The sequence below is a fragment of the Centruroides vittatus genome, unplaced genomic scaffold, assembly GCF_030686945.1.
Source record: "Centruroides vittatus isolate TY-2023 unplaced genomic scaffold, ASM3068694v2 contig_790, whole genome shotgun sequence".
Lineage (NCBI taxonomy): Eukaryota > Metazoa > Arthropoda > Arachnida > Scorpiones > Buthidae > Centruroides > Centruroides vittatus.
Window position 1 is genome coordinate 124,491 of NW_027122510.1, and position 22,775 is coordinate 147,265.

The 22,775-nt window shown below is 30.8% G+C and overlaps 3 protein-coding genes across 4 annotated transcripts in view; 1 reads left to right on the forward strand and 2 right to left on the reverse strand.

Moving 5' to 3' along the window:
- LOC136981733 (alpha-tocopherol transfer protein-like) overlaps positions 1-22,775 on the forward strand; it is a 149,082-nt gene that overhangs the window by 30,427 nt on the left and 95,880 nt on the right. The window lies entirely within an intron of this gene.
- The window catches only part of LOC136981731 (alpha-tocopherol transfer protein-like), a 39,451-nt gene that overhangs the window by 13,424 nt on the left and 3,252 nt on the right, over positions 1-22,775 (reverse strand). For both annotated transcript variants that reach the window (XM_067278080.1, XM_067278081.1), the window contains 5 exons: positions 21,808-22,050; positions 4,771-4,872; positions 2,553-2,795; positions 1,860-2,053; positions 837-950 (listed from right to left, as the gene is read on the reverse strand). In XM_067278080.1, coding sequence (XP_067134181.1) covers positions 837-950; positions 1,860-2,053; positions 2,553-2,795; positions 4,771-4,872; positions 21,808-22,050 — 896 coding nt within the window. The remainder of the gene's footprint in view (positions 1-836; positions 951-1,859; positions 2,054-2,552; positions 2,796-4,770; positions 4,873-21,807; positions 22,051-22,775) is intronic.
- Positions 10,679-15,859, reverse strand: LOC136981735 (alpha-tocopherol transfer protein-like). The gene is made up of 6 exons (XM_067278088.1): positions 15,817-15,859; positions 13,580-13,682; positions 12,953-13,195; positions 11,958-12,151; positions 11,122-11,235; positions 10,679-11,039 (listed from the first exon to the last, which is right to left on the reverse strand). Exons 2-6 carry the CDS (start codon positions 13,674-13,676, stop codon positions 10,845-10,847), a joined length of 843 nt encoding a protein of 280 aa, XP_067134189.1. The 5' UTR covers positions 13,677-13,682; positions 15,817-15,859; the 3' UTR covers positions 10,679-10,844.

The window sequence follows — 22,775 nt, forward strand, 5'->3', positions numbered from 1 at the left end:
CAACGACCCTTTCATACAACGAAGTTCGTCGAATCGACTCTCCGCTACGCATAAAAGAGGTATTTTGGGGGCTAGAAACTTGTAAACTCCCTTCGCGAGCAAACCATTAGAACTTGGGAAATAGAACGAGCACGCGCTTCGCGAGCTAAGTAGAACTGTTTGGCTCTCCACCCTATAGGAGTATTTGTACCTGTATTTAACCGCATATAGATCTGCATATCCTAGCTTTAGTATAGAATAAACTTTTATTTTGGTTGTGTTGAAATCTGTCTCCTGTCTATCCGAGGAAACCTGTCGACTTACCGACGACCTCACCACTCATTTTGCCCTCCTATCCATCCGACGACTCCGAGATCGGGCTCTACCAGCCCGTGCGGATTAAGTTGTCAGAAGGGATTAACTGGCCGTGCAAACTTTACATCAATAGGACTCTAATACACTAAGTATGGTACACCTTAATTTTATTCTCTTTGTACAGTACATACGCGATATTTTGTTTTGTTTTGTTTAATAGTTTTGATGTCGGTTTTTTCTTATATTCGGCATGTGTCGACTGTGTAAACAGTGTACACACTTCCGACTGTGCCTAGAGGTGTCGGGTGAATAAAGAATAGTTTGTCTGTCTGTATTAATTCTGGTATTAGAGATTAGGACATATTTTACATTAAATAATATGAAGGTTAAGAATATAATACAAGTTTTTCTATGTTGTTGTTTAGTATGCAATTTGGAAAAACTCATAAGCTATATGTGTTTTTGCTTCTCCACAATAGTAATGAAAACTGAAATACAAGAATGTGATGTGAATTAATAATTAATTAATCATAGTTACTTACTCTGTCTCTCAGTTTACTTGGTAGAAGTGGAATAAAAATGCTTAAAAACGCCTTAATGATGATATTCAGGTTGACGAAATGAATTTCGATAAGTCGAGCTTGATATGCATCTTTCTAATAAAGAAAATACAAAATAAAGATATTAAGACATACTAATGTGAGGATCAGGACTATTTAATTAAATTAAGCAGAGAAATATATTTAAATTTTATATAAATTGTTTACAAGAGGGAAAGTTGCACTCGCAGTTTTGGAGAAAGAGGAAATCAACTTCCTTTCTCACACGGCCTTATCTCTTTTTCGAACGGCCATATGTCGGTTTACTCTCTCTGCGCTCGTTACATATCCCGTGTGTATCTTGGATGTTATTCGGCCGATGGCCCGTTAAAAAGGGAATTTTCCCGCCACTCGAGGCAGTTCTCGATGACCCCGAAGATGCCATAGGAAGCAATGCTCCATAAGAAGTAACTGCCACATGAACTAGGCAGTCTTCCATAATTTCAAAGGTGCCATAGAAGGCAGTTCTCTATAACCCAGAGATGCCATAGAAAAGTCTCGCTTTATATACTTTAACTTTGTGCGCATAATTACAGGAGAGGAATATCCTGGAACAGTGGACGTGACGTCCACTGTTCCAGGATTTTTCAATAAATAAAGAAACAATGCACTGTAAAATTATTATATATTGATATCATAGTAATATAAGCAGTTACCGAATTTGTTTACCTATTTAACAAACAAATTTTAGTAGAAAATATGTAAAATGTACACTACAGTATGTGTATTTTTTAATTAATTATTTTCTTCTTCCTATTACAGAGACAGTAACGTTTATAAGGAAACATTTCATTCGCCATTACAATTATAATTTTCTTTAATAATCAAACATGTATGAGCAAAGGAAATAAAAAGGAATTTAAATTAGTAACTGTGACTATTATTACAAGGAAACTGTTAAGAAAACTCCTGGAAATAAAGCAGTTATATACGTAAAAATTAGATATAAAATTTTAGTTTACTCACGAGCATAACTTTCGTCATTGAATTCAAAAAACTTGGTGTGGCTTGAAGGAAATGTGATAATGATATTCCCTCCCCATTTGCTATAGCTACGATTCTGTTCTCTTGTGTTCGATGGAAGTTTAATTGAAAATCAAAGAAAAGCATACAACAACGAAACACATCATACGAATTTGCAATCGAAGTATCCCAATTAGCTGTAACAGAGAAGAAATTTTAGATATTTATAAGAGGTTTGAAGAAAACAATTAAAATAGTTAAATTCTTAAGTTCGTTCCTGTAAAATTTGATAGATTAAATTACCCACGTGACCGCAACTTAAAGACAAACACAAGCTAGAAAAAAAAGTGTCTGGGCTTCAGTTTGTAATGGATGTATTCGTGCTGACAGGTCTCTCTGTATAAGTATTGGTAAGAACTTTCCATCCATTCTTAACCTATTCCCAATTGCTGTGTGTAAGACCTACTTTTATTACCTTGATTTCTAAAATCCTACAACTTATTGTGTATTACGTTGTGTTAAACATCACGTGATACAGTTCTTGCCTACATTTACCTGCATTTCTTTTTTATACATATGCAAATGTCGTCAGTCCTTAAGTTTTGCACACGTATATAATAGAATATTTATAATTAAACTAAATTACGATAACATACATTTAATGATAACATTATTTATAATAACAATAAGGCTTACCATATTGAAAAATAAAAACATATCTTCCTTTCTGATCGGGTTTAGGCAAAAATTGCATAGTATTCAACGATAAAACATGCTCCACCTTGGAAGGAAGATGATCTTTAAAATATTGAGGATATTGCAATCTAATTTCGTAGTAATTTTTCAGCAACTGCAGAGATCTTCCCATTTCATATTTTCTGGCGCGAAGAAATCCGAGAAGAAAAATGTCGTCCATGCAACATTTTATTCCTTGATCTTCTACGTAAAATAAACAGATATTAACGATTTTTTCCTTTAAAATTATATTTTAAAAACGTTCAAAGTTGTATTGTCCACTTATCAGTAACAACCGAATGTACAATACTTATTACTGAATGACAACATTCTCTTTACCAATTATTAGTATAGTTAGTATATATAGTATGACATGAAGTTTTCAGATATCTTTATAAATGGAGTCATCTATTGTATTTCTTTTTTATTTCCTTTCTCTACCAAATTTCTGCATTCTTAAGATATTTCGTCGTTGTCCAGGTTACTGTATTTCCTCGCATAAATGGGGGATAGAGGACAATTTATAATTATCTATTTTTTTTAAATATTTTTTTGGGAAATAAAGTTACAATTTTAACAACTTATACCACACGATATGCAATAGATTTGAACATAGATTGATATAAAAAAAATTTAAATTTTAACTAAAAACTCTTACATTTGTAATTCCCCTCAGTCTTTCCTACTATTATAATATTGGAGAGAATACAAATGTATTGTTGTTGCTTACAAACATTCTTTTCTATTCTATTGTTTTATTTTTCTTCGATTTTTTACAGTAATTAATTTAAGAAATCAAGGAAATATTCATATTTTTTTCCATTACTGCAGTTTCCTTTAATGTCCTGTACTGTTCTTTCCAAAAACAGATTGATTAACTTTAACCACCCTTTTTGTACTTTTCCTCGAAGACCAACGATTTTTCTCAATCAAGAACTGTTAAACAATTTTACAATATTTCAATCTGTTAAGCCGGAATTCTCTAATCTAACATTGTGATATATAGACCCTGTGTAAACCGGAATCGCATGGTTACAAATATTTTTTCTGCTTTGATAGGATTCCGTTTACAACAGGTGTTTTTTCATACACAAAATCTCTTCGTTTCGAAGAATTTTTTTCCGTTTTGAACAGGTTTTGCTGCATATATATATATATATATATACACTTTTCATAAATTATGTTTTGGCACCGTTCCATAGAATCGACCGTATTAAACTTACATATAATTTGTTTAAAGAGAAAATATACGACTGTACAATTTCATATTTTACCTTGCCAAGTTATTAGAACCGTGTAAAAAAAACTAGTAATTTGTTACTTCTTGATGTATGGATATTAGTGTGTGCAGTGCCGTCTTTAGGGGAGGGCCTACGGGGCCGGGCCCATTGCCTCGAGGTCGTAGGGGGCCCCTGAATCCAAAAGTAATAAAGTTACAAAGAAAACAAATAGGTTACTTGAAATGAAGAAACCATTAATAATACGATTGAAATTACTCCTCTAACACGTAGTGTGAAGTGTTGTGTACACGGTGAAAAACCTCACTGGCTAAAAAAAAAAGGATAAAGGTCAACAGATTTTCTGGGATATGTTAAAAGGGTGATAGCTACACCAGCGACCCGTAGGTCTGTAATACTAATATTGATTCTGTTTCTTTACGGGGGGCCCCCAACATTTTCTGGTCCAGGGCCCCTTACGTTGTAAAGACGGCACTGAGTGTGTGTATAGGGCACAAGATTTTATTCACCCTATTTAAAGCTTTATAACTCTTGTGATTTTTGTCAAAAATTTCTGAAATTTTACAAGGAGGTTAGTTTATATTAGGGGGATTGATGCTGTTAAATTTTGGTAGTTAACGATCTAGGGGTGAGCAGATAAAGGGGTCTCGTTTTGTATCTCCAATATGGTCGGACTTAATGACAATTTTACTTGTTATTAGCATTTATAATTTTATAAAACTCATTCATACCTTTAACATTGAGCTTGTTACCATTATATAATATGTATAAGTTAATTCCTATAAATGTTCAGGTCTTTAGTGTTTTACTGGATAACCAATTTACCCACAAACAAAAATAATAATTTTTAAATAGCACATTTAAAAATTAGTTAACATAAATATATATCAACAATTTATGACATTTACTCTTCTTAATTATAATAAAAATATATAACTTACTTATAATTTTTTTAAAAGTCTTCAGAGCATTTTCATCCCAAGGAAACTCTTCTTTGTCTTCCGCAAATATTGAACTTTTTATCTCCATTGTCGTCAAGAATGCTGTAATTGTTAATTAGATTATTTTAGAGGATATTCGGAAATTCTAACAAGATCTGTTACTGGATGCCATTCAAAAACATTACTATTAATTCTCCAGCAACCTTTCAGGAAATTGTCGCGTTATCATCTTAATTACTGTATAATTTACTGTCCTTGTCGACTTTCGAGGTCAATCTTGCATATGTATATCTGCTATTAACAATGATCTTATTCCCTGTTAATTGTGTAATCATTTGTTAGTATTTTCGAACATACCTGTTGTAAGTTTGATTTAAAATCTTTTATAATTTATTGAAGAATCATGTTTTTCACTTCTATATTTACAAGAAAGTGGGAATATAAATTATTGTATTAACACTATAATTTGGAACAGTGCTTATATAATGTGATTGACCATGACATTCACAGAGGTTTAGAATGTGTTTAGATTATTTTATGCTTTTTATAACAATGGATGGACACAACTGGATTTACTTTAATATAGAAACAATATGAATTTAAATTACAAAATAAATTATCACATTAATACGTTATTTTATATTTTCTTAATTATTTTAAATATCAGTTACAAGCAGAGAAATTAAATTGGTATTCTTACCTTTGTCTTTCTGAACACGTTTGTCAGCTTACAGGAGAAAATTATTTTGCCTTGAGAATTAACATTCAATAAAAGACACAGTTGTATTATGACGTAGTGATTTTTTGCATGTTTTACTAGTTACTGGTTTAACAGCTATTTATCTAGTACTAATTTGGGGAGACTATACGTTGTTTGACGTGATAACTAACTTCTTTTTTTTCTGTCTTATAGGTGGGTGTAGCTAATTTTTATATAATTTGTTTTCTTATTGTTTAGATAGTTCTCCCATAATTGTTTTGTTTAAAATATTATTTCTTAGTATTGATTTTGCATAATTAGTATTTTATTTATTTTCTGTTTTTGTTTTCTGTAATAATTCATGAATTGTACTATTACTGTAGTTTGTATTGTATATCTAATGATGTATGTATTCCTCGCATCATGGGTTTTTCCAGTATGTCTAAATAAATTAAATTAAATTAATAGTACCAGTGGCGTGCTGTGACTTTTGATGACAGGAAAGCTGGGTTTCTGTATGAAACCGACTTCCAGGGGCAATCAGTTAATTGCGCGTCAGTGATAGTCTAGGGCAGGGATGGGCAACCTGCGGCCCTCGGGCCGCATTCATATATTTTGCGGCCCGCGACGCATAAAATGCGAATAAATATATCAATTTCCCAGCTTAAGGAAGTACGCAGCAAAAATTCAAACGTTATTTTCTACAATTTATGTATGTGAATAGTTTCTCCCGCAATGAATTTAGTAAAAATTAAAACAAGAAACCGGCTAACAGAACACATCGAAACTAATTTAAAACTAGCAGTGACGAATATTTAACCAAATATTTCCAATATATTACGTTTACATCAGTTCCAGAAGCTAAACTAAGTATACCTATGCTAATTTATAATTGTATATGAATAAATAATTTTGATTTCTCAATATTTTTTCTCTCTTTCTCTTGTAGGTGGACCGCATCAGTTGAAAAGTCTTAAAATGCGGCCCTTACATAGAAAAAGCTTGTCCATCTTTGGTCTAGGGTCCATTCGTATTCATTTGTTCGATAAGCCAGTAAAAACTGTAGATGTTCTCTAAATGTATTTTTAATATCACAATTACATTCTGAATCGCTAGCCACGATATAAGAGCTAAAATTAAAAATAAATTATAAAAACCTATTTGGCAAAATAAAATGTGCGGGGGGGGATATACATACCTGGTACAATATATCGTTCAATTGTATTGATATACTTTTAAAGAAAATTATAATTAAATGTAGCTTTGTGAAGAAACGTACATAAAATTAACATAAAAAATTCTTTACTTTTTAAATTTTAAAACAATTCACTTAGTCAAATAGCTCGATACGAGTAGCTAATGGATGGAATCAGAGACGGTCCAGGTAGGTGTGCAGTGTGTGCGTGCCAAATCCCGAGGGTGCCGATACTGGTCAATGTCAAATGCCTCTTGTCGAATGACTAGTGTACCTCAAAGAACGCGACAGGGTTGTTGTAAATTTTAAACGTTTCTCACCATACCTGTAAAAATCTAAATATGTTAAACTTAATACTAAGTAGATTGTCTGTCATTCGTTTTCTAACTAATTCGTTTTAGGACCAGTGTCCACGAAAATTTACAACTTTTCGGTCACTCTCATTGAACTGGAAAAATTTCTGTCTTTATTATCTAATATTACGAAGAAATCAGCCCCTGCTGTACTCGGCTAGACATTGGTTCGGTTAAGCTTTTGTTTAAGTAAAATTCTGGCTCTTTCGGCAGGGTTTTATTTATGTCTCTAATCTCTTAATTATTTAATTACCTTTTAAGTAGAAATAAGTTGAAACCAGTTACTTTGTACCTTTTTTAACATTGTACAAGAATTCTACACGTTTTTTTTCTACATACCTTTATAGATGGGACATACGAAATCGTAATATCACTGGTTTAACATTGAAATCCGTAAGTAATATAAGATGGGAGAGCGGAATAAAAATATTAAATATTTTAATAAATTTTTAAATATTTTGTCAACTATACAGAACTATCATAAAAACATACCAGTAAATTCCTATCGGTTGGATTAAGTCATAGATCTACTTGCGATTCACATAATGGGGCGAGGGCAGCCAAATATCTATCAGGCAGGCAACTAACCGCCCAGAACCAGTCCTGGATAGAATCATCAGAAGCTTTATACGTGTGTAGCTTTCACCAGGTAAACCGGGTGAGGTTGGTTCTCTGTAAAGCGCTTCGAGCGAATGCCTATAATCTGGCTTCTTAGAAGCTGACCCGGTTTCGACAATACGGCGCTTCCATTCCGCCACTGATATAGAACATACAATAGCAATCTTATGGTTTATTTCATATGCAGTATAGAAATTTGTAATAAGATACATAATTCAATTATAATAAAATATTAAATTTTAATTAATTCAAACTACGTTAAAATATGAAAATTTATATTTTATAAAATATAAGGGAAGCGGCGCTTCCACCACTTTCAATGACGGCACGCCACTGAATACTACTAATTTACATAAACTCGTTACATAATATCTGTAAGACATAATAAAAACTATAAAACTGGGTATTAATCGTGTATGCTTAGTAAAGGTACTCTAACTTGAATTTAATTACATTATTATAGGAGTAGGTATGTGTTAATTGATACACATCATAAACGATTTCAGAATAACTAAACGATCGTGTTACAGTTTAATAAATTTGATATCGTGTAATTTTGTAGTAGATATATTTAATTTTTATATTAACCATAAATAATTATATCATCATTTAATCATCATTTAATTTTGATAAGCAAACCGCCAGCTTTGGTGAATCAAAGCCCTTGCCGGCAATTAACAATTAAATAACTGAATCATCAACTGAATTTAAATTTTCTTAATAAAAATGTCGACAATTATATATTGCCTGTTTTCACGCCATTAGTTTAATTTATTGCTTATTAAACATAACCGAAATATGTAATACATATTTAAAACACGTTTTCTTATGATACAAGTACGAGAATATACAACTTTTTAGCTATTAAAATGTTCTTTAATCGCTGAAACGAAGTTTTTATCAAAGTATTTTAAAATTTATACTAAATCAATGCTAAACTTATTTATAATTTATTAACGTTAATTAAAGTTTAATTCATTTTTTTTTCCTTTGTTTCTACTCCAAAAGAATTCTGAGCAGATAGCCTTGTGACAAACCTTGAATCGAAATCTGCATGAACTGTTTATCAAATTAGAACGTACACACCCATAAAATATTCTTTACAAATCGAAAATACAAATAAAAAAATGTTTAAGTTACTAAAAAAAGTTTATACGGTTTGGCTAACTCTTAAATAGGGAAGTCTTCCCCTTTCGTAGTCGTTACCTTTTCCCATCACTTCACTTTAATTACATTTTTATTTAAAAAAAATAAATAAATCGATGCATCTTTACATCCTACTGATTCATTTTTAGTGTTCCCATATAAGACCCAATTTTAAACGCGAGTAATGAATTTATAAAACAATGGTTTAGGGCCCCCCTGTTAGTGAGGGCCCAAGACAATAATTGCCTTTTTGCCCCTTGGATGACTTGCCACTGACGAGGATCCTATTATATCGACTTAAATAGATTATTTTATCTTTAGAAACAATCAATAACAATTAAAATTTGATTAATAAGTAAGATAAATGTGTAAATATAAATACAACCTGTCCTTGTTACAACCGTGTTAATGTTTATTACTAGTTTGTTAAAAATGGTTTAGGGCCCCCTGAACTTTAATGAAGCAATTACACATTACCACTTTAGAGCCAAGAAAGCACGTTCGTAACTTAAAAAAAAACAAACAAATATAAATAATTAAAAAGGAATAACAAAATACTTTTCTATCTTTCATCGATCACCTATAATGTTAATAACACAATTGTATTGTTTATATTTATCAAGATGGCAAGATATTTTCATTTATAAATAAGTTGGGTTAAACTGGATCAGTTTCAGCAAAATCGCTTATTGTAAAAGTAGAACAGAGGAAATTAAATTAATTGCATTGTTAGAAAGTGTCACAATTAGTAATTGAAAAACCATAATTGGCAAACACCTAAGTTTATGGGAATGATGACATTGACATTTCAAAATATATTGTCAAACGATCCAATGTAAAGGTAAAATGAATCGTACCTAATTTCTGTATGAGGTGACATGGATCGCATGCTTTTTAATTATGATTTAAGTTGCTAATTGGCTAATTAGATACAAATAAATTTGTGTTAATTACTTCTTTTTCATAATTCTATGCATTTAAAATTTGAAACACTTTATAAAAGAAAGGAAACATATCATTATTCTTTTTTTTCAAGTCCTGTGTATATCATCCTGTGTATCCTGTGTATATCATCTACTTGAACCTTGTTTAATAATTAATTAATAGGACTTATTATACTGGTGTAGTTTTTGATTAGGAAAGAGGGGAGCTCTTAGTCAAAAGTCAAAACAAAATGTCTTTATTTTCACCTAGTGAAAATAAATTGGCATAAAAGTAATTAAAAGGCCCTCTAGTGCTCTTAGGATGGCGTTCATAGTCTGAGGTTTAATAATACTAAACTATGAATACAAAAAGTTTAATGTATGGTTTATTTGTATGCGACAACACGACACGTGGCGATCCACCAATGAGGATGCCCCCAAGAGGATTTTCTATCAAAAACTGGTCCCTATTTAGGTGTTGTAAACGTGAAGAAAACCTAGAAATCTCCACGTGACTGCACAATGGTAGAGTCATGTGGAGTAAATGGAGCACTGTTACAACTTAAATTCAGTGTATAGTTAACTAGACAACTATTTTTTTATTTAAATTCCCTGTCTTTCGAGTTATTTGAATTAAACCAACACTGTGACTTGCCGCCCTGTCTGACTTTTAATGCTATCTATCGAGGAATGTCGGAGTCGAACAGGTGAGAGAATTTAATACTCTCTCTCCACTTGTACGACTGCACTAAACTGAATTAATGTAATGAAAAAACATTAGAAAAGTACACCTTACATCGCCATTCAAAATTACGCTTAATATCGATGGTCTGACTCATTTTAAGATCATTGCTCATCCGTTTTTATCGTTTCCATAAAAAAAATTAATTCTTTAATTGTGTTTAAACATTACATGTTATAATCCTGGTGTCTCAAATATTAGAATTAAATAAAACATTTTTTGTACAATAAGTGATTTAAATAATAATAATTTTATTTCTCAAAATTTACATATTTTGACATTAATTTAAAATGGATAACGTCTTATTACAAAATAGCTCTGGATTAAATTTTTGTCTACGATTTCTATAAAATACTTTACTCTGTTTTCCACTAATGTTCACCCATTTCTTCTTACCTTAAATATTTTTATCTATTTCTTCTTTATACATCATCAAATATTCTTCGTTTATTCGAAAGAATTCTTCGTTGGCTTTGAGCATGTTATTGGCTTCGGTAGGATCAAAACTTGGCAAATTACCACCTAATTCTGAGGGTAGACAGTCTGGGCTGACTAATTCGTGCAGATTACCCAAACCAGAATGGAAATACAACTGTAATATATAATAAGAAGATATATTATATTAATATATAATAAAATTTTTATAAAATAATAAGTAAATTTGAATAACATACCATATTTTTGATTTCTCTTGGCAAAAGTGGTAAGAAAAGTTTTACAACTGCTTTCATTATAAAATTCATATTGACAACATGCAATTCACTATATTGAATTTGATTGGAATCTTTCTATTTAAAAAATAAATATATTTCAATTTACAAAAGTAATTTAAATTAAATTAAAATTATAGTATTTTTATAATTAAACTTTATTGGGCATTCGTTGTAAATAAAAAAAAATGCAAAGTATGCATCACAACTTGCAGTTATAATAACATTTAGGATTGCTCTTTTTATCTTCTGTTTTAAAAACCAATAGGTGAAAAGAGCAATCTTATAAGAGGAATATCAAAGTAAAATGGGAAGTGAAAAGTATTAATACATCCTACGATTTGCATTGCTGTTACAACGTGGTAATTTGATTCTAGTTAATCACAGACTCGATGTTATACCTTACAAATGTATTTGCACCAATTGTTTTCTGCTTCTTTTATTAATAACTTGAATTATTCTACAGACATTTACTTGCTTTCCAACTATAAATAGAAATAATCTTGATAATGAAATATCTTAATGGGGTTATAAAGATTGTTTAGGGATAAGATAGGATTGATAGAATAAGGAGATACATGTCTTCCAGGATGACTTAGGAAAATTGTCCTTATTTAGGTGTTAGACAGCCATAAAAAACCAAAGTGGCCAACACTTTAATGAAGAGAACGAAACCACGTTATTCCCTTGGCAATTATTTAGGAAACATGATTAGGAAAAAATATTTTAAAATTAATTAACTGAAGTTGTGATTCATCCTGTGTATAAATATTATTTATTTATAACTCGATATTACTTACAAATAAAATATTCACTATTCCATTGATTAATTTCGGTGTAACTTGAAAAAAATGCGATGTGGAAAATCCCGCAGCATTCGTAATACAAACTATTTTATTCACTTGAGTACGGTGGAAGTTTAATTGAAAATCGAAGTGAAGCAACGAAGCACGAAATAAATCGGCTGCATTTGAAATAGAAGTTTTCCAATTACCTGCAAAATACAAGTAATTTTGCTGCAAATTCTGTATTTTTTTTATGAATTGAAAAAATAATAAAATGACGTAGTAAACGAATGTATTTAGCTAATTGCATAATAACAATAAATCATTTTATCAATATAATGAAATTAAATTAACAGAAATTTTACTTTTCGGGCTTAATTTTTAATAAATTTATCGAAAAATATGAAGAAAATGTTTTAGAAATTGTGCATTTGTGTTGCATGGCGAAACCATTTCAAAGTTTGCACGAAATAAAACATCAAGAAAGATCCAAATCAGTACTTTTTTGGACCTTCTGTCACTTGAATTACTTGGAAAAGTCGATTAATCATAGTGTTAATCAACAATTCCTGACACCCTTTAACTATTTCTTCAATGTACACTGAGTAGCTAAACATACAAAATACATGCAAATAACAAATAACTAAATTTTCTAATAGAACATATCGAAAATAGCTTGCAATGTATTTATTAGAGAATTACTCTTCTAATAAACAACATGGCCTCTGTCACGTGGTAGCCTATAACACGAATTAGTCGTGTAAAAATGGTCACGACTGCACGCTGCAGCATGTCCGGATGATTGGTTTTTACCTCATTATTCGCAAAGATAAGACTTACGAAGACGTGATTAAGCCACGTCTACTTATGGCTTAAAACTTATGGCCAAATTGCAATTGCTGATTTGGATAAATAAACTGTAAATACGACGTGCTATTCTAGAATAAGCAAAGTTTATAATTTACGTTATTTAGTTAAAATTTAAATTAATGAATTAAACTATGACTTACCTACTCGATTAATGAAAATGTATCTTCCTTTCTGATCAGGTTTTGGCATAAATTGAACACAATTCAGCGACAGAGCGTGCTCCACCTTAGAAGGAAGAAGATCTTTAAAATATTGAAGATATTGTACTCTAATATTATAATAATTTTTGAGCAAATCGAGGGATTTTTCCACGTCGAAACTTTTAGCACGAAGAAATCCAAGAAGGAAAATGTCATCCACGCGACATTTCATTCCTTCCTCGTCTAATAAAAAATAATTAAATAACTGAGTATTTTTGTTATAAGTTAATACTTATATTTTATTAAAATATAAGCAATTAAATTTTAAAATAATAAAAAAGCAATACAGGAATATAATACTGTTTCATGCAATTTAATTTGTGCTTGTTTCTTATCATCATTATCTCAATTAGTGTTTTAAACACTGTTTCTTTGTCATCTCATCTCGTCGGAGGCTTGCTTTTATCTCTTCATCCATGGGTTTGCAATTTTAACCCAAAATTTCTACCTTTATAATTTATACTTTTCTATACAAGTCTGAATTCCGTAATTACGATTTTACAAATTTATTAAATTATAATTTCAAATAAACAAAATAATATCGCTTACAATTTTATAGATACTTACTTATACGTTTTTTGAAAGCTTCTAGGGCATTTTCGTCCCAGGAAAATAATTCTTTCTCTTCGGGAAATATTGAGTTTTTTATAATTATTTCATTCATTGTAAACTGTAAAATTTAATTTATTTAAAATTACTGTTTAAAAAAAATCTCTTTCTAATTATAGACATAAAAGTAGTGCTACGAGATTCACTTATTATTATTTAACTTTAACTCTGATTAAAACACCTGAAAAGTTCTCCTGAGTATCACCCCTCTTTGGCACATCGCCCAAGTGTCGTTGCCTAATTCCGTCAATCCAACCTTTATCCATGTAAAAGCCAAAATCACGTGTGATCTCTGACATGCGAAATGATTGGATCACCCATTTGAATCTCTACGTACTGTACGTACAACAGACGAGCTATTTATCCTAAGGTGCATTTCCTTCGCTTAAATATTAAATCAAACTTACAAATAGTTTGTACAATAAAAATTATATGAAAAATATAATTACTATAACTATTCTACAGATATTATTGCTAATATAACACAATAGAATACTTGATATATATATACCCTTGGTAACATCTCTGTCAACATCTCATTCTTATTCACTGAATAACTGAATTGAATCCATTGAAATAAGACAAAAACTTATTACGAATACAAAACTATATAATTATTATTATTTACACAAGGAAATATAAAAAATAACAGAAGGTTGTCGCACTACTTTTTACTTTCTGGGATGTTATGATTATAAATAACAGAGAGAAAGTATGGCGATCGGTCAATAAACCACAATTTTTCTTATAAACCTCAAAATTAAGCATTTTGTCATTTTATAATATTTAATAATATAAAATTTCTTTCGTAATACTTCGCGTAATCTTGAGTTCATCAATTTCAAAATTCCTGCACGGACCACGGACCACCGGTTGGAGTCGGCCGATCTAGGTCTGTCTGAAGCACACGCCGTCACATAACATGATGTTTATTGTTAGTCGTACACAGTTCCAGCGCTTTATAGAAAATTTCTGATTACTTTATTCAATATTTATCTCATTCAGTAACCGGTTAATTACCTAGTTGTTCGATTTTTTGAGTACCTAAATTAATGTTACACGTAATACAAAAATATATTGATCGAAATAAGTTTTTTTGTATCACAGATAAACAAAATTTACTTCTTATCTCTTAAAATTATAGATGAGAATGTGAGATATATTACAAGGACATTGCGTGACTTTGTCGTATCTCGATAGAATTGAGGCGGAACCAGAAGGAAAACTTGTTAAGGAGCGCCTCTTCCCAGCCGCTTGCACCTGCTGGAACGGAAGAAAGGATCCTTACACATGCCTCAATGGAAGAGCAGTGGCTTATTTCAATGCATTTTTCTTTTGTTTTTGCCTCCTAAATTCCGTTAGGAGGCAGAAATAAAAGGAAAATTGTCACTCTGACCCCGCTGTATCTCAGAAACGAAGTAATGGAACCTCCATTTTTCATTATATATTTGGATTTATAATAAAACAAAATAATTTCTCGGTAGATGTGGTAGAACCAGTTTAAATTAAATAGCTACTGTTACAAAACTTGTTAAGGGAAAAGCAAAATAAATTAAGAAATCGCTCAGAATTTAGCACAGCAGATAAATATTTGTGAAAATAGTTAAAATTTCCTATTTCCTTCAAGCAGTCACCTTCAACCAATGTCCAATACACCAAAGTACGATTTAAGTTTAAGTTTAGAGAGTAGTGGAGTTTGAAAGGTGGTGGAGAAGATAAATTAGTTACTCATTTTAATCATGGAATAATTTTTATCCATGACAAAATTAAAGTAAAAACATTTGTTTTTAATCATTCGAGTAAACAGTCGAGTACATACGTTCGAATACCGAATTATTCGAGCTGCTACCAGCTCGAGTACGACATTTTCTATTTATTTATGTTATTAGCTTTATAAGGTATCCTTTCGCTGAAGGGAAACGGGTATTGGTCTTTGACACATTTAACAGTTAATCTCACACTTTGAATGTAAGGGCACATCTATATTGTAGGCAGCTAAGCAAGCCAATGATACAGTTCGCTTCATATGAACCGGACTCTGTCATTACTTTCTTACCTAAAGCGTAGACTTAACCTAGTCCAGTATTTTTGTTTACACTACATTATGTTTTAAAAACGTATAGATGTTAAAAACACGGTTCCAAAGCGACTAAAGTAGCCTACACATTAAACTTAAACACTACACGTTTACTTACCTCTGTCTTATAAGATGGGTGAGAATGATTGTAAATGTCGAGTGTACGAAACGAAGCAATCAAGTTTGAGCTATGACTTGTTCTACCTGTATGTCTGTACGGTTTTACTTCGACGCAATAAAATTGCAAAACAACTTCCTTATCATACGTAATTAAGTTTTCAAGAAAAATCACTTTTATTCAGGACGATAGAGTTGCTCTTTTTATATATTAAAATCAAACTTTGTCAATAATCAAACAATATATAAATTATTTTAATATCCTTGAATGTAGAAGGACTCCGAAGGTTAATGAAGCAAAGCACGTAATATTGTAGGAAAAAACTGGTAATGGACTTAAACACAAGAAAATTCATGATAGAAATGAAAGTTTCTGGCTTTATTTTTACAACTTTTACAATAATATTAACTTATTATCTACCATTTAAATACGAAAAATATTCAAGTTTTAATTAATCAAGTACTAAACTCAATTAAATAATAAGTATAGTAGAGACGAATTTCACCTTACTAAAGTGAAACAAACAGTTGGTTGGGGTTTCGTGCTTGACAACATGGAGTTTTTCGGGTTTTCTTCACGTGTATAACACCAAAATAGTAGCCAATTTCACCTAGAAAGTCCTCTTTGGCAGATTGCCCAAGTGTTGCATTATCTTCTCTACTGTCCTATATTCTACATCCTTGCAAATTACGAATTTTTATTTCGTTATTATAATGTTTAACTAAATTAAAAAATTAAATTAAATTTCCGTAATTATAAAATATAAATACAAATAACGCTACTATACAAAACCTGGGGTAAGGTTACTAAATAGTAGAATTCGTTTATTGTAATCATTGGGACTCGATAGTACTGACTATAATAACCCATCGATAAACTTTAAACAGGTTAAGTAAATAAGACTGCAGTTACGTATATCCTTGTTATTAATCCTTGTAATCCTTGTTATTAATAAATAGCTAATGAATCGGACAATGTACCAACGTGTACCAACCTTTAACTAAACATGGTTTAGTTAGACGTTGGTACACGTGGTACAATATTATTCGATGTACAGTACAGCGTGACTAAGTAGGCCTTATATCCCGCTATACATCGAATAATTGTTTCCATCCTAGTGTCATAAATTCTCTTAATAATATAAATTTAGTATTATTTATGTACGTTTGTAGATTCGATCCATCTTATTTTACAAAAATATCCTCAAAGATTATAAATAATTCTTTTGAAACGACGATAAAGATCTTTCTTAGTAGCGCAATCGGCAAGCATTTTAAAAATATATATTTCGAGAGACAATAATTTCTGTACATTATAAGGAAAATAATGGGAAATAATAACGTTTAAGTACTTTCAAAATATTCATGCCTCACTAGGTTTTGCTTCAAAAGCCAAACTAACTTACCTATATTCAGGTAAAGGGAACCGATTAAAAGGTAATAACATGAAGGCCCATTTCAGTTCTAAATATTAAACTATTATTTTGTCTCCTTATGTTAATACACAGATAATTTATTGATTTATTCGTTCCTTTATCAAGTTCAAATTTAATATGACTATTTTATTTTATTTGTTTTTTTCTAATTGGGCTGCAATTTAAAAAAAACTTGTAGGCTTATAAATTCCCACTGTTGTCTGTCATTCCTTAATCTGTACAACGGAGTTACATAAATGAAATCCGAGTTAAGATGAAGAAACCACAGGGACAGGAGGCCCAAATTAATTATATAGAATTATATATCTTTCTTAAACAGGCTTAAACTCCTCACACAAGCAGACAGATTTTCCCCGTTCCATAAAAAAATTGTTTTGGCGATTTTTCTTTAATTGTATTTAAACGATACGTATTATAATCCTGGTGTTTGAGGTAATAAAATTAAACTTAAATGCTGTTTAAGTCAATGAATACAGTATTTAATAAGGTAGCAAAAGCGAAAATTCGAACCAAGTTGATTCTACATAAATTTTCAATAAAACTATAATGAGAACTAAAATTTAGATAAGAAAGAATTTTATTTCTGAAAATTTAAATAATTTGACATTAATTATAAATGTTTAACGTAACATTCGAATCTCGTTACAAAATACATGTGGATCATTGGAATAATAATAATAATAATTCGTTTTCTCGTCTAAAAATTTCTACGAAATGTTTCACTCTGGTCTTCACCCAATCTTCTCACATTGAATATTTTTATCACTTTCTTCTTTGTACATCATCAAATATTCTTCGTTTATTCGAAAGAATTCCTCGTTGTCTTTGATCATGTTATTTGCTTCGGTAGGATTAAAACTTGGCAAATTTCCTCCGTATTCTAAAGGTAGGTATTCTGGACTGACGAATTCGTGCAAATTTCCCAAACCAGAATGGAAATGCAACTGTAATATACAATAATTTATTTATTCCATATAGAAAAGAAAAAGTCATAAGACATTTGGTTTAAATTTGCCTATGGTAGTCAAAATGGCGGCTCGTCTCTGATTCCAGCAAACGGAAGAAGGTAAACAGTGGCGACCACGTTCTAACCTATTCTAATAAATTACCATAATTATTACTAACCAAATTATTAGAATAGGTTAGGTTAGGTTAGAAAGTTCGTCCCCACTGATTCCCTTCTTCTGTTTTCTGGAATCGCAGACGAGCCGCCATTTTGACTACCATAGGTAAATTTAACCGACAATTGATATATTCTCTCCGAGAATAACGCCGGTAATAAAAAGATTAAAATACAAATTAGTTTTAACTCTATAATCGGGTATAGTATTTCATACAGCAAACAAATATCCAACGGTTTAACCACGTACAATTTATTATTCAATTTTCTCTTCTACATATGCATTTAGAACTGATGTAAATTCTCAACCTCTCATGACATGTTGTCTAATAAGCTGAAAAAATAGGCTTTTTAGGCTTAAAAATAGGCGTTAATAGGTCAAGGTTAATTTTACAGATACGAAGGAGGTAACAGGTTCTTTTCTTGTTTTAGGTATAACTTGGCTTATAAAGTTGGAAGAGAGCCATTATTTGGAAGAAAAATGGAAAAGATAACTGCAGATATTAGTTATGAGAATTTAAATTTAAAAAAAAGCTTTGGGCTGTTATAAATATTATTTAAGGTAAATAACAAAGCTGACAACTAGGAAGTATAAATACAAAAATATATATAAACTATATAAGTATGTATTGGACATTTACACGATCTACTTAAAACAAATATAAACATCAATAAATATTTTATCTTTCCGGCTATGTTATATATAACAAAAGGAAAGCGTGGCAATCGGTCAATTCTTCAAGACTTTTACATTTTGGAACTCAGGACACCTTGAAACGTCGAGAAATGCAAAGAAATTAGGAGGTTTTTCTGTATGTATGGATGCTAGTGTATGTATGTATGTGTGTGGGGGGGGCACGATTTCTGGTTCACCCTGTTTGAAGCTTAAATGTATAAGCAATGAAAGATTAAAATTGAATGGTTCTTGAATTGGTTTTTAAATTTTGGATATTAACAATCACAATTACTTTAATTGCAATTTTAGGACGTATGAGTTGAAATCTTTAAGGAGAGATTCGAAATTCTAGTTTGCTCATCATTGAATAATTAGGAAAAAAGAATTTTCAAAAACGTTAATAGAGATGAATAACCTGAAATTAATCAATAAATTCTTTTTAAAATAATAAGTAAATTTTAACAACATACCTTCCTTTTGAGTTCTTGTGGCAAAAATGGCTTGAAAATATTTACAACTGCTTTCATTATAAAATTCATGTTGACAACGTGCAATTCACTGTAATGAATTTGATACGAATCTTTCTATTTAAGAAAAAGTATTTAAATTTACAAAATAATTTCGTTTAGAATTAAAACTTATGGAATATGTGTGCAAAAATGCAAAGGATGCATCACAATTTACAGTTGTAATTACTGTATTAGGATGGCTCTCTGCATCTTCTGGTTCAAACTAAAGGATGCAAAGAGCATTTCAAGATGGATCAGGTTCCTTTTGGCAATCAGATTTATGACATGCTCACGCCGAGAGCACACATATCAAAGTAAAAATAGGAAATTAAGATTTTAAATTCATCTTACATGATCTTCATTTTTATAATGAGAGTTAGCATTACTGTTTCAATGTGTTAATTACTTTCCACTTCATCTATATCATTGAAATGACGTTATATATTACGAATGTACTGTACATTGCACCACATTGGTGTGTTATCCTACGGGCAAAAAAGGCAAAATTTCTAGGGGCACCCACCAACAATTCAATCTTTTATAATAAAAAATTTCCATCAAAAAGTTCCTTCAAAGAAAACACTGTACATAGGGTCCCTCATTCAAATTTACCTGGGTTCATCATTCATAATAATAACATCTGACTTGAAAATCTTCATGGGATCATATTGTTAGTAAATTTACACTGTTTTTAATATTTACTCCCTATTCAATTAACTAAATTTGTGATTCATCCCATACATAAAACATTGAATTAAATAGTATATATATTTGATATTACTCACAAATAAAATATTCACTGTTGCATTGACCATTTTCGGTGTTATTTGAAGAAAATGCGATGTGGAATATCCTGCAGCATCTGTGATGTAAACTATTTGATTCACCTGAGTACGATGGAAGTTTACTTGAAAATCGAAGTGAAGCATCGTAGCGCGAAACATCATATCAATTGAATTTGCAATAGAAGTTTTCCAATTACCTTCAAAACACAAAGTAATTTTGATAATTCTGAAAACAATTTTCCATAAGGGGCATTTATAATTTTTAAGAATTTCAAAAATAATACCGAATATACAGGGTGGTTTTTTTATCTTGAGACAATGAAATAACTTAATTGGATCTCATTACTTTGGGAAAAAGATATAGACTAAAGTTGTAGTGTTTCGAAGGTCCAATCAATTTGTGACCTTGACCTTAACCATCAAGGTCATTTGAGGGTCAAGTCTGTTTTTTCCAATGGGAACACATATTTTTGACCCTGACAATCGAAAGATTGGGCAAATTTCACAAACCGAATATATCTTTGACCTTATGGTCTATGTCAAAGGTCAAGATTATTTTAAGGTTTAAATTATAAGCAGTTTCTGATGGGAAACCATACTTTTTATTACTGGAATAGCAGGGAGGTAAAAGTTACATTTAGATGGAAAGAGCAAGAAATTTCACAATCAGCCATGACCTTGAGTACCCCAAATGTGACCACTGAAGGTCATCTCAAGCATGATAATATTAAACACGGCTCAACAAATGTATCGAAATGGATGGGCATCATTTTGAGCATTTGTTATAAAATTTTTCCCCGAAACCAACATCTCAAGCAATGCTAAGAAGTAAAGTGACTCATAGAAAACAAGCACCACGATAGTGAGAGGCAAGGGGACTCATTGAAAATAAGCACCTCAAAGGGAGAAGAAAACTACTACGTCCACATTGTTACTGCTGGATAGTGCTAAAAGTATTGAATGCTTTTAAAAGTCAAAGTAATAAGGTCGTGAAAAAATGTAACTTTTACCTCCTTGCCTATTTCAGTAAAAAAGGATGGTTTCCCATTAGAAAAAGCTTATAATTTAAACCTTAAAATAATTTTGACCTTTGACATAGACCACAGGGTCAAAGGTATATTCAATTGTGAAATTTCCCGATCTTTCCATTGCCAGGGTCAAAAATATGTGTCCCCCATTGAAGAAAACAGACTTGACCCTCAAATGATCGTGAAGGTCAAGGTCAAGGTCGCATCCAAGGTCACCAATTGATTGGCTCTTTGAAACACTACAACGTTTGTCTATACATTTTTCCCAAAATAATGAGATCCAATTAAGTTATTTCATTGTCTCGAGATAAAAAAACACCCTGTATATAATTATATTGTTAGTATTTATAAGAAAAATACAGCTAAACTGCAAATTTTCTGAAAGAATTTTTTATTATATTTTTACAGTAAAATGGTAAAAATTAAACTATGACTTACCTACTTGATTAATGAAAATGTACCTTCCTTTCTGATCAGGTTTTGGCAAAAATTGAACACAATTCAGCGACAGAGCGTGCTCCACCTTAGAAGGAATAAGATCTTTAAAGTATTGAAGATATTGTACTCTAATATCATAATAACTTTTGAGCATATGGAAGGACTTTTCCACGTCGAAACTTTTAGCACGAAGAAATCCAAGAAGGAAAATGTCATCCATACGACATTTTATTCCTTCTTCGTCTATTAAAAAGAAAATTAATTAAAAAAATAATTTTTAAATTTACGAGTCTTATAAAATCGGGCATTGTAATTCCGAAAAATCATGTTTAATTTTATATATATATATACAGTAAACTCGTTAATTCGAACTTGGAGTGAGGTATTAATATGTTCTTAAAACTGTTATTTTTTAATCTGTAACGGTTTTAAGAACATATTAATACCACATGGCATTCAGAATAAGGTTTAATTAATGATAAATTCAATACAAAGGTTCTGTATTGTCCACGAGAAGTCATGACGACCGTTCCCCACAGAGTGTCCTGTGCCTACTGATTTGAAATGTTTTAAAATTTTGATTAATTTAATTAAATTAATTAATTTATCTATTTTTAATTCGATCTTTAAACTCCTAAACTGAAAGTAAAATATTAATCTAGTAACTCACTCTTGATACGAATAAATAGAAGATGGCACTATCGAGTTCGAATTAACGAGATCTACTGTATTAATATAATTACTGTGTAATATTTATCATACTTAAGGCTTTTTATTTTTAATTATTAGCCACTTCGCTTATCCGGATATCCTGATTTAATCTATGCAGTTTAATTTATGCTTCCTTTTATATTATCGTATGATTGATTATTTGGTAAATTGTATCTTCATATTTCTATGTTTAGCATCATCCCTATGTTTAGCATCAATTATCCCTATGTTTAGCATCAATCATTCCTATGTTTAGC